At 39.1% G+C, this 13,376-nt stretch overlaps 1 protein-coding gene across 2 annotated transcripts in view; it reads left to right on the top strand.

The window, feature by feature from the left end:
* The window catches only part of LOC139954346 (uncharacterized), a 132,082-nt gene that overhangs the window by 105,347 nt on the left and 13,359 nt on the right, over positions 1-13,376 (top strand). For both annotated transcript variants that reach the window (XM_071954102.1, XM_071954103.1), the window contains exons 38-46: positions 18-547; positions 1,377-1,570; positions 2,387-2,531; positions 3,377-3,497; positions 5,069-5,202; positions 6,211-6,430; positions 8,662-8,861; positions 10,256-10,447; positions 10,703-10,933. In XM_071954102.1, the coding sequence (XP_071810203.1) occupies positions 18-547; positions 1,377-1,570; positions 2,387-2,531; positions 3,377-3,497; positions 5,069-5,202; positions 6,211-6,430; positions 8,662-8,861; positions 10,256-10,447; positions 10,703-10,933 (1,967 nt within the window). The remainder of the gene's footprint in view (positions 1-17; positions 548-1,376; positions 1,571-2,386; positions 2,532-3,376; positions 3,498-5,068; positions 5,203-6,210; positions 6,431-8,661; positions 8,862-10,255; positions 10,448-10,702; positions 10,934-13,376) is intronic.

Genomic DNA, 13,376 nt, shown 5'->3' on the forward strand with positions numbered 1-13,376 from the left:
ACTCTTTCTATTTCCAGTTTGTGTGAAAATAGTGGAACCTGCTTTGATGGTATTGCTTCATACACATGTGAATGCTCTGCTGGTTTCACTGGTACACACTGCGAGGAACCGATTGATTACTGCGATGGGAATCCATGCCAGAACGGAGGTGTGTGTATTAGTCAACACCTCGGCTACAGTTGCATGTGCCAAGAGGGTTATATCGGCCAGAACTGTGAAGAAAACTTTGACGAATGTTCATCATACCCTTGCATATACGCATCATCCTGCGAAGATGATGTCAACGCCTATGCCTGTATCTGTGATGTGGGTTATAACGGCGTCAACTGCGAGCATGAAATCAATGAATGCGACAGCAATCCATGTATGAATGATGGGAGATGTTGTGATTACATTAATCGGTTTGTGTGCCGGTGTCTAGAAGGGTTCACCGGTACACTCTGTGATGACAACATTGATGATTGTCTGGAAGAGCCTTGTTTTAATGGAGGAAGCTGTCTTGATGAGACTAACTCCTTCAGCTGTGTCTGCAGCGAAGGATTCACAGGTAATTTTGATAAATGTTCAAGGGTTATTTTCAAGACACCTTTCCCAGACACCTACCCTTGAATTACTCCTAGAACTATGAGTTTCGTTCAGCTATCGTCTCGGATAATAGCTGATCTAACCTTATAGCTCTAGGAGTATCCCTGAAGAATTATGAGGGTTGGTCTTGCTCAATGTTTTCAAAAACAAGTTTTAGATTTATTGTAATTTTACAAAAAGAACCAGACTTATTTTTCATCCAAAACACCACTTTGGTTAATTTATCTGAAAAGATGTAGACACAAGATGGCAGATTTCTTTTTGGAATCGGGTTATATAATTGATTTCTTTCCCTTGCTTGCTATACAAGTAAACAAATTATGTCAGGCAGGTCTGGCATTTTATCCTTCAGAAGGGCAAGGCCATTTTCATTTTGCATTGGAAAATCTTAAAGGCTATGGGAAACTTTTGAACGGGGCACCAAGGCCAGGACCCGGACAACAAGGGCCATATGGCCTCCGTGGCCACGCCAGGCCTTGCCAGATTCAGCTAAATACATGTACTAAAACTGAAAAACCAGTGAAGTGAGGTTATTGTTCTTTCGTGTTGTGTTAATAATAATAGTAATGAACGGCACTTATATAGCGCTTCACACAACAGCCCTGAAGCGCTTAACAAAAATTAATGAGTAAACCGGTAAGTTTTTAGCAGATGTTTGAAAATGTTCTCTTTTGGAGCGGTTCTGATGTTGTGTGGCAAGTTGTGAAAACCAATGGATGAAAACGTTCGTGGCACAATATTTTATCAAATTATATACCACAAGGGACATTTTTCTATAACATTGTTTGCAGGTGATTTGTGCGATGTCAACATTGATGAGTGTGAGTCTACTCCATGTATGAACGGTGCGGCATGCCAAGATGGTCTCAGTGCGTACGAGTGTGAATGCCTACCTGGATATAGCGGGGATGATTGTGACGTGAACATCAATGAATGTCTGCTAAACAATGCTGACTGTATGCACGGAGGCAGCTGTATCGACAAGGTAAAGACCAATCAGTTTTTAGTTATACTTCCTGTGACAGTGCTTTGATACTGCTTCATTGGGACGCAAAAGTGCACTCGTCGGATGCAGGCTTTCACAACTTGTGTCACGCTCATGTTTCATATATCATTGGTCAAGAAATGTCTTTGAGGCTTGTGAAACAAATACAAAACATATGATATAATAGTAAATACTAAAAGTTTTTAAAGTTATTGTATAACAAACATCAGCAAAGCAATGCGTAATGTCAGTCTCATGGCCTGTACCAGTGACAGCTCTAGAACCTTCTTCATTATGCTGGAGCACTAAATGGCATGCAGGCTTTCACAAGGTCATCCCTCTCACACTTTGTACAATTTTGCAAGCATCATTGGACAACGATGCACAAATTTAAAACAACAAAACAGAAGCCGAGCACTGCATTGTATGAAATAGTACCTATGGACCCAATCCACAACGTGCAAGACACACTCATCGGTCTGTCCCACACATTTTGGGAGTCAAAATGTGAAGGAAGGACTTTACTACAAAAATTGTGCAAAGGAGCATTCTGCATCATGCATTATGCCTACATATTGTATAGCCGGCTCAAAAAAGTTGCTCAGATTTGTGGTTTCCAAATTTTTTGCACAGAGCCTTTTTGTGGGTCTTTTAGAACTATTAATCACAGAACCAATTCCATGTTTTCAAGCAAACAGAATACAACCTTTTTGCCTAACGAAGATAGAACCTCGGTTTTAATCCTCTCTACGGACGCTGAATGTTGGACTACTGCCCATTTATCTCTCTTTGTTTTCTCCCACGGTTACTTCTTAGGTAGCTGACTTTGAATGTTCATGCCATGCTGGCTACAGAGGGCGCTTTTGTGACGAGGAAATCAACGAGTGCGATTCTGACCCTTGTGAGAATGGAGGCAGTTGTACAGATGAAGAAGCTAAGTTCTCTTGTGATTGCGCCATAGGTATGTCTTTAGAAAGTTTCAAAGTTTCTTGTTTAACCGTCTATAGTTTTCTCCAATGCCAATGAGACAGGAAGCGCAAAATAGTCTGCACCAGTTGTGGAGTTAAGAAAGTTAGTACTCATTATTGCTTGTGTCCACTGTGAAAAATACAGAGATAATGGTACAGCATGATCAGTTATTAATGTCTGTTGGTCCTAGGGTGGATTTCACAAAGAGTTAAGGATAGTCTTATCTGGAGTTTTACTCGTCCTTTCTTAGGACTATTCTGATAATTTTCAAGAACTCGTTGCTAGTTAGGATAAAAATTTGTGTAACTTTGAAATCAACCACTGGTTCTAAAGGTGTTCTATACATACATGTGTGTTGACTCTTTTTGATGTAATATCATCGATTACAAAAACGGTACTTGCCCAATCTAGGATTTGTTTTTGACTCTCAAATGTCAATGACATAACTACGTATATCATATTATCATACTTCAGAGATTTTAAGTTTTTTACCCCTGTCATCACGTGACACTCGTTCACTTGTGCTCTTCAGACTTGGTTATTGTTAAAAATTTGACTCCCATAAATGGCCAACCGTGTTAGTCGACAAGGTAAAAGGAAAACCACGCAATTTCAAGGCCTGTTTGTGTGGATCATTGTATTCTACTTTAACAACACCTTTCTACCCATATGCATTTTATAACAAACGGTTACAAACGCTTTTCAAAGACCAACTTGACCGCTTCAAGGCAACTATTAGTAAATCTGTAAAAAATAAATTCCAATTTCATTTATAGAGAGGTACATCATTGAAAATGATGCATTTGCAATAACTCTCAAATTTGGGAATTTTTTCAGGATTCACTGGTGCACGGTGTGAAATCGAGGTTGATTTGTGTGTTGAGGTACCATGCAGTAATGGAGCTACCTGCACATCAAGGCCTGGTGCCTTCAACTGTTCATGCCCTCCAGGCTTCAGGTAAAATAACTCATCAAGAACTTTAATGCCATCGGTTCACTTTAAGGCACATGGACACTTTTGGTAATTACTCAAGGCCTGGTACCTTCAGCTGTTCATGCCCTCCAGGCTTCAGGTAAAATAACTCACCAAGAACTTTAATACCATTGGCTCACTTAAAGGCACTGGACACTATTGGTAATTACTCAAGGCCTGGTGCATTCAGCTGTTCATGCCTTCCAGGCTTCAGGTAAAATAACTCACCAAGAACTTTAATACCATTGGCTCACTTAAAGGCACTGGACACTATTGGTAATTACTCAAGGCCTGATGCCTTCAGCTGTACATGCCTTCCAGGCTTCAGGTAAAATAACTCGTGAAGAACTTTAATACCATTGGCTCACTTAAAGGCACTCGACACTATTGGTAATTACTCAAAAAAAAACTGTGTGCATAAAACTAACCTGGTTACGAGAATGGAGAGCTGTTTATAGTTCCTCTGAAGGAACTTAGTTTTTGAGAAAGAAGTAATTTCTGACTCAGACTATAAAAGACTTATGCTGAAGCCTTTTTTTATACATCTGAATGCACAGAAATTTGTGTAACAACAGTGTTTTTCTTTCATTACTTTCTTGCAACTTTGAGGACCAATTGAGTAAAAATTTTAACAGATTTGTTTTTATGCATATGTTGAGATACACCAAGTTAGAATACTGGTCTTGATAATTACCAAAGGTGTCCAGTGCCTTTAAAGGGAATGGTTACCTTCGTTTTTTTTAACCGTTTGATTGTTTTAGTCTTTAAGGAATATATAGATATTTCTGTTAATACTAATTAAAGGTGGTTTCGTTTTTTGAGATAAATGGCTGAAAATGTGAAGCAATTATGTCCACCTAGGATATCGGGATACACAATCTAACTGTCAGTAACACTTCTCATCAGAGTCACATTGTTATGGGCAAAAATGATACAAGTGTATGTGAAAGGCAAGTCCAGAACAGGACATTTTAAAAAGTAAATGCTGGAAAAGAGAAACATGTTGAATCCAAAAGAGCTTTTGGTCATTTTTGGTGTAAAACGTGGTTTGCATCAGATTCATAACGGAACTATCATTAATTTTGTTTCCTGTAGGTTTCCAATAAAAGATGCAATCAAATGTTAATTAGATTTTTAACAATTATATATTTTGTTTATATAGGTTTTCTCGGTCAATTTTGGCAAATGAGCAGCCAATTTAACCATCAAGCTATTCTATTTCGCACGAAATCGAATGCTACTGAAAAGGGTCATTCGATTTCGTTTTATGATTAGTCAAATGTAATGTTGCGTCATTCAATTTAACAATTCATTGAAGCAGCATTCAAATTCGCAGACGCTTCTTGAGGCGTGTGTGTCACGAAAAAGAATGACGATACGCTAAATTGAACAGAGTGCTAAAGGAATTTGACTTACTGAAAACGAAATTGAATGACGGAATTCTGAATTTGAAACGCAGTAACAACTGGAGAGGCAAAACAGCTTTAATTCGAACGCATGAAAATGAAATTGACTGCTCATTTGCCGAGAAAACCTATATTGATATTTATTCCTAGTGGTGATTTATGTGACACTGATGTTAATGAGTGCGTGAGTCAACCATGTCTGAATCAAGCTACATGTGAAGATAGAATCAATGGATATCAGTGTGTCTGTCTGCCAGGCTATACCGGGGTTCATTGTGAAACAGGTTAGTTGAGAATTCAGTATTGAATTATATAGTATGTTTGCCAGGCTACCTATACCAGGGTTCATTGTGAGCAGTGTGTCTGTCTGATCATGGAGGAATGAAGAGAAGGAGCTCGAATGAAGGGACTTCAAAAGCTGAACCCGTGGTACCGCGGTCGTTTTAACGACACCTCGTAAACATCCACTTACCTTATAAATACAAACACTAGGAGACCTAGCGTCTGTGAGTTTGTGCGTGTGCACTTGGTTCTTCACTCAACTATGTTGTCATTTGTCGTATGGATATAATATAGAAAAAACTACTTTTTTGAGAACTGATAAAAAAAAATTGTACCCTTTCGCCCACCAAAACGGGAAAAAAATTGAATACAAACCCCCTCATATGCTTATACCCAAATTTTGATCCACTGCTAGTGACAGGAACGTTGCAAAAAATTTAAAAATAAGATATGATATTTACTTGAAAACACCACAAACGGTAAATAAAGATGTCAATCACAACTCACCTTCTACAACCTCTTAATCATTTCTACCATGTGCACATCCATGAAAGACAAAGCAAACACACTGCGCATGCGAAAACTGTGTATTTTTCGCAATTCTTGTCTCCAATGACTCATCTTTACAGCAGGCAACATGGTGCAGAGTGGTGGTACCACTCCCTCTGTACAAAGAGATCTAATCCCGCTCGTTAATCGGCCATCCTGCTGATCTTTCTATCTTTTCCCACTGGTCAGACAGGGGCATTGTCAGGGTTTTTTTTGGTTACTCTGCGGTTTTGTTGTTCAAACTCCTTCTCTTCCTTCCTGATACATACATGTGTTTTCCAGGGAAGTTTTTCTGGGTTTTTTTTTGTCTCCTTTTTAAAATGTTTTTTACTTTAGTAAAGCTGGGAATATACTATTTTTGTGTTAGGAACAGTTGAATAACGCATGGATTGTGAATCTTTGACCAGGACAGTTCATACGGAACAAATATAAATAAATTAGTATCAACTTTTTCTTGATAGAGTTATCAGCAGACTTTGACCTCAAGTTTTTCAACACATCAAAAGCTGACTTGGTACATGTCACCAACTTGACGTCATATGACCTAACCGATCTCTCAGCCTCATTATGGATGAGATCTGTCAGTTGCCATGGTGATTTCATCCTCTGGATGATATCAACCAATGGTAACCCAGTCCTCAAGGTGCATGATCCGAGTGACTTGAAATTAACCATCATGGGGTGAGTACCGAGTGATTCAAGATGGCGGAAGATGACCGCCATAAAATGTCATTCTGATGTTATAAACAGTAAAATATCTCTCATCAGATTTCTGCTCAGAAAAAGATGTTGAAAAATGGTGCGGTACTTTGGCTGCTGGAAATCTTAGATTCAACGGAAAGTCAGGGTATATTTGAGTTGTACAATAATAAGGGTAAATCTTTTAAAGTAAAATTTGAAGGTTTGTTTAGTGTATGTAAGTACAATAATTGTTTGTGGGTGGCAGGCTTTTTGATAAAATACCCTGTGTGACAAGAGGTGGTTCTTGGAAGTTCCTATAGTAAATAGTTTTGCTTAGTACAAACTTCTTAAAAATTGTCAGCACATTTTTTTAATTTTGGGCCTCTGGGGTGGATTTCACAAAGAAATAGGACTAGTCTTATCTCGAGTTTGGACCAGTTACTCGTCCTAACTTAGGACTATCCATGTAATTTGTATGTCACATCGATTTACAAAGAAAGTAATATAGTGACATACGCATCAAATGAACTCAAATAAATTGACAGGATGAACACAATTCTTCTTCTTGAAATAACCCAAATTCTTTAATAATAGAAGGGGAATTAATATTTACAGAAATTTACAGAAAATATAGTACAGTTTTTTTCTTAACCTTAAGGGGTGTTTTCTTACGCCCTTGTTGGCTGAGGAAACCAATGAATTAATTAAATCACTTAAAATATACAACTTTCTTCTAGGATACTTAAGGGTGCTTCTTGCAAGCCTTTGTTGAAAGAATAAACAATAACAAATCACAACTTTTCTTGTTCACGTTTAACTCAAAGGTACAAATTATTTACACTTTCTTGGATTAAACTCAAGGGTTCGTTCACTTGATTAAATAAGTAAATCAGAGCACATCTTTGGCTAGCTTGCAGTAAAACATTAATCTAAAATAAACCTGTGTTTTCGGTTGCCACGACTCTTGTCTCTTGGTTGCCTGCTCGGCGACTTCGACAGTCCGTCCTTCAGGTATACGGCCTCAGTTTTAGCCCCATGAAGTCGGTCGATGGCTGACAGAACTCTTTGTCACCAAGGGTTGTTGGGCGTCGTGCGTCTTATTTAAACCGGGGTTTGGTGGCCATCTACGGTAAAATAATTAACCCAAAAACGTCCAACTATCTTGCTAACGATACACAATTTTAAAGGCAATGCATCATCGTTAAATACTGAAAAAACTTTAAATTGATTCTACTTGCAACTTCAAAAAGAAAATAACCATTTGAAACTTCATTAAACATCTCTAAACGGAGAACTTCGTTTACTCGATAGGTTTGCTCTTTAACATATCAAATTCAACAATTGGGCATACTACACTTAGCTTTGCTTTGATAAAAATTACACAATAACCATTTTACTCATGATATTCACAGTGTAGACAGGGCACGGTTCCATGCTGTGGGCGCCGTTGGAAATTGGTCATTGAAGACTTTCCCAAAATTACATTCTGCCGTAGACTTTCGGTCTCACGAAACTCTTAGAACGGTGGAGGCTGCCCTGTAACCTGCGAGGGCTGAACCCACTCGCCGGGTGGTTACAGTCGACCCACTCTCACTCACTCTCTCAATCTCTCTACTTTTACAAGCGACCCTGCTCGGTCGGAGTCATCGTCGATACTACTCTACATTAACTATATCCCTGCCCACGAAACCTTCCCACGATTGCCCCACCTCCATTCCACATACCATGTTCATAATGTGCCCATTCACAAAACCCAAACCAAATATCATGACCAAATAAGGAAATCTCTAAACCTCAACCCCAGAACAATAAATGAACTTTTACTACGCGTGACACTATACAACTTAAAACGGACCATGGGCTGTTTGACCATCTATCCGCGAACTGAAAAGACTAAAGAATTCCGCGCGACAAAACTAAATACTTTACAAAGTTCCACAAAAATGGAAACACTTTGACATTGAATATCTCCTATTACTAGTCCTAAGTTAGGACATAGTCCTAACTCTTTGTGAAATCGACCCCTGGACATTTACGTTTGTGTATAGTTTATTTTGCCTTTAATCACAGAAGTGGTATTGGTATGGTAACAAGACTAACACAAAGTTGAATTTACAATCTTTCAAACATGGTGTATCCATAACTCTCTTGAGTTATTAAATTGGACTGTTCCATTGTTTTGAACAGCAATAGAACTGTTTTATAACATTAGAAAATTTGGTTCCTGGCAGCTCTGAAACCGTTATCGAGATGTCAACCATGTTATGTGATGGACGTTGGCACAGTGTGCTGGTAACCTGGCAAGGTACCAGTCAGGAATGGAAGGTATATATTGATCAGACTCTGGCGTCTGAGGGCGCTGTTAATGAAACAACGGTGACACTACAGCGTGGGTTGATGCTCACCATTGGACCTGATGGTAGTGAAGAAGGTATGTGATGAGGACTCATTTGGAATAAGTTGTTAGGGAACCAGATAGTTGAGTAACTTGTTTCCATGTACATGTAAGGGCTGGGGGCAATTTTTATCTTGCTTTTCAATTATCCATCTAAATGCACTGGACACTTTTTGGTAATTATCAAAGAACGGTCTTCTCATATGCATCAAAATACAAACCTGTGAAAATTTGAACTCAATTGGTTGTCAAAGTTGTGAGAGAATAATGGAAGAAACACCCTAGTCACGCAAGTTGTGTGCTTTCAGATGCCTTAATTAAAGGCAGTGGACACTATTGGTAATTACTCAAAATAATTATCAGCATAATACCTCACTTGGTTATGAGTATTGGGGAGAGGTTGGTAGTATAAAACCTTGTGAGAAAGGGCTCCCTCTGAAGTGGAGTAGTTTTCGAGAAAGAAGTAATTTTCCACGAATTTGATTTCGAGACCTCAAGTTTAGAATTTGAGGTCTCGAAATCAAGCGTCTGAAAGCACACAACTTTGTGTGACAAGGGTGTTTTTTTCTCTCATAGTTATCTCACAACTCCGACGACCAATCAAACTCAAATTTTCACAGGTTTGTTATTGTATGCATATGTTGAGATACAGCAAGTGAGAAGACTGGGCTTTGACGTTTACCAATAGTGTCCACTGTCTTTAAATTCAAGACCTCAGCTGAGGTCTCGAAATCTATTCAAATATTTTAGTGAAAAATTATTTCTTTCACAAAAAATATGTTCTCAGAGGGAGCTGTTTCTTACAATTTTTATAGTATCAACAGCTCTCCATTGCTTGTTACTAAGTAAGTTTTCATGGTAACAACTAATAGACTCTGCCGCGCCTTAAAACATTCTGAAAAGACTGTTTTATAGATTGTTCAGTTTTCACTGTTTTAGGTCAAAAATTCAATTTTCTCTAGCCAGTTAAATAATGGCATTGACTACATACAAATTCCAACAAAGAGGAAATTCTTCTTCTTTTTTTTTTACTTTTTCACCACTGATGTAAAGCACTCAGCACTTTCCCAGAGTACTGCGAAAAAAATCCACAAGCATTTGAGTGGAATTGAACCAACAACTTTTGTTATTGTATGAGTAGATGACACGTACCTCCAGACCACTGAGAATGCCTGTTAGCTAGAGGCAGTGTGAATCTTATGGATATACCACATCTATGAAAAATTGTGAAATGGAAAATTTTCACCGGTTTATATTTTTTGCAACTGCAGGTAGTTTGTGACAAACTATTCTTGTGCTCAGTCTCCAGATATTTAAAAGTGCTTTTAAAGAATGTTTAAGAAATTTCGCCAATTTCACCCTTGCTGCTGATGTCCCTTTCCCAGCTTTCACAAGTTGAGTTATGTGTTTTTTAAATTCTCACTGAACAGATTTTTACAGCTTTGAGCTGGACCTGAGTAGTGTCAACATATGGAGTATTGCATGGAATGAATCCCAGGTACCAGACATTGTATCATCGTGCAGAACGTCATTACCTGCTGATGTGTTTGCATGGAGTCAGTTGGCTATAACACCTAGTGATGCTGTTACACAAACACTGAGGGCGCCCTCCACATGCGATGGTAGGTTATCAAATTTTTTCGAAACCAAAGTTATAAAGTACTGTGTCTGGGCCCAATTTTATGGTATTGGTTACTGCAGAATTACCTTTATCGCGCCGTCACAACCCTGGCAGTTTTAAACAACAGTTTAAGAACTCTTCGCTACCCTTTTATTCCCTTATTGAAATAGAAAGAAATTAAGCCCAGAAGCCAAAGGTGTGGTTTCAAGAGGAACAATTTGACAATGCAATGTTTTTCCCGTCATTAATTTCACAGATATCGATGAGTGCTCCAGTGACCCTTGTACAGCTGGTCAATGTGAAGATCAACTATCGATGTTTACGTGTCACTGCCCTGAGGGGTTGGAGGGAGACAGATGCCAGAACATGACAGACTATTGTCTTGAGGATGTGTGCCTTAACAACGCTACCTGTCAGAGTGAGGCAGTGGGCTATCTGTGCGTTTGTCCTGTGGGTTTCAACGGCTCACAGTGCCAGATCCAAATCAGTAAGTCTCTGTAGTTAACTCGAACCCACACTCTGCTGATCAGAATTACCAAAGTTCTATGTGTGAGTGCGAAAATAATTTCCCTGATCATTCTTATTGTGGTAGAATCTCAATTTTGTAACAAGTGCTTACCGAAAGCAAAGCAACAGAGATCCCAACGACGTGGCCAAGCAGTTAAGTTCACCAGATTCAAGCTCTGGTGTTTCTGATTAGCAGAGTGTAGATTTGAGTCCCAGTCTTGAAGTTTGTGTTCTTTAGCAAGACACTTACTAACCATAATTGCTTGCATCCTTCAGATGTGATGACATTTTATAGGAATCTATACACTCTGCTGAGAGAAGGGGTTTGCCCTGAGTTTTTTTTGTTTTTGATTTTATGCAAGTCGCCCAAAACAAGGCTAAAAGCCACTCTAGAATAAGGGCTAGTATTCTACAAGGAAGAAAACATAGACATGCTGAAACGCAGTGGCTCTGTAAGTAGGAATTGATATTCCTCTTAAAAGATGGCAGATTATAGGAAGATCATAGGATGAAGGGAAACATGCACCAGGGTCCTACTGGCAAAGTTGGTAGCAGATTGTGCTGCATCACCTTGTAAAAACAGATTGTTATAAAAATTGTGACTGCTCTATGTTCTGACAACCCTGTTCCGATAACCCCCTCGTGACTTGCACACTAGAGAGGGTTCGGGTTGGGTAAGAGTAGGGTGGAGGTTAGGAAAATCCATCAGGGTTTTCGTAACATAGAGGTATCAGAACAAAGGTGTGTAACCCTATAAACTGGTGGTTTATTTCTTGGTAAATTGGTCTTGTAAGTCAAGCCTCTGTCCTACAACACGATATGGAAAAGGCCCTTTTTAAAGACACTGGACACATTGGTAATTGTCAAAGACCAGTTTCATGCTACTTTGCTATGCTCATACGCTCATACGTGTTAATGGACACGCCATAATAAAGGAATAAGGAGGCACTATGATTTGATTCAAATTATTTATTTACAGCATGGGATAATGGTGGGATCACAAACACCGAATAGTGTCTCTGACAGGTGTAGTCTTTGTTTGATATCCCATTTGACGTATCTGTTTTTAGCCTCAGTGGTCTTCCAGCGACCTTGTTGCATTATCAAAGCTTCAGGAACATGTTTGTTAGCTAGGTGGGAAGCCCCGCCTGATCTTAAGCTATGAAGGCCGTATACCTTTGGATCGGTTACGCCTATGCACCTAAGGGCCTCAAAAAACAACTCTCTGCACCTAGTGTAACTTAAGGGTCTATCGGCGCCAATTTTGTACGTTTTTGTACTGGACAAAAATATAACGGGGGTGAACAGATATTTGTCTTGACCCAGATTGATCCTGGCAGCCTCTAAAAATCGGCGTAAAATCGCAACTGGTGAGTAGGTGTCCAGTGTGTCGCAAAGAAAAGCAGTACTAATGTACCATCCCTGAAAATGTCGGTTTTTTATTTTAGGATAAAGATTGAAATACCCTTATTGTTTGGCAATTCAGATAAGTGGGTAGCCTTACCTGCCATGTCATTGTGACGAAAAAGGAGAGAATATTTGAGGGAGACATAGCAGGCAGATCTAAGATTTAAAAGCAAGGCATCAGGACCCGCGAAAAGGTCGACAATGGCTTTGACTTGGCTAAGGGAAATTGGCTGTTTTTGTGCGGGCAGATGATGTAGTTCCCGCCTTCCGCTGACTACCACATGTTGAATGATAGGTGCATCAAGCGGGTTACTTTTGACATTAACCAATGCATGAAACCATCTTAATGAAGCAGTAGTAGAAATCAAAGCACTACATGTATCAGAGTTTGAATGTGATTTTATATGTGACAAGTAAATTTCTAACACTTGTTCAAAAAAGGGGAGCACCAGAGGAATACCTTGCGATTCTAACCAGGACAAAAATTGACGACATGTATATGAAATAAGCCATAACCGTACCCTCGGATTTAGCAAAGATTACATCTAGCAGCATTATTTATTTCTGGGCTTGGAAATGGAGGGAGAAATCAAGCCAGAATGGGTGGTTGCGGACTATCTGTATGCACAATGAAACCATCATCCAAGTAAAGAGCTATTAAAACTCCACATGACCTCCAGTGGGTGACCAAAGGTTTCAGAACTTTGGTAAATATGTAAGGAGCGGATTTGAGCCCAAAAGGCAAAACTGTAAATTCAAAATGTCTGACTACCCCGTTAATAGACCAAGAAAATCCCAGATAACATTGGGTGGCAGGGGCAATGTCAAAATGATGGTAGCCCGATTTTAAATCGAATGTAACCATGAGAGCATTTTGTGACAGAAATTGAATACCCGATTTCCAGTCGTCCAACTTAAAGCGCGTTTTTGGTATGAATTTGTTGAGAACGCTCAGATCAAGAATAAGTCTATTTTTCTTGGAAGTTGAGCATGAGACAGATAAAGGGCTGTTCACG

The sequence above is a fragment of the Asterias amurensis genome, chromosome 2, assembly GCF_032118995.1.
Source record: "Asterias amurensis chromosome 2, ASM3211899v1".
Taxonomy (NCBI): Eukaryota; Metazoa; Echinodermata; class Asteroidea; order Forcipulatida; family Asteriidae; genus Asterias; species Asterias amurensis.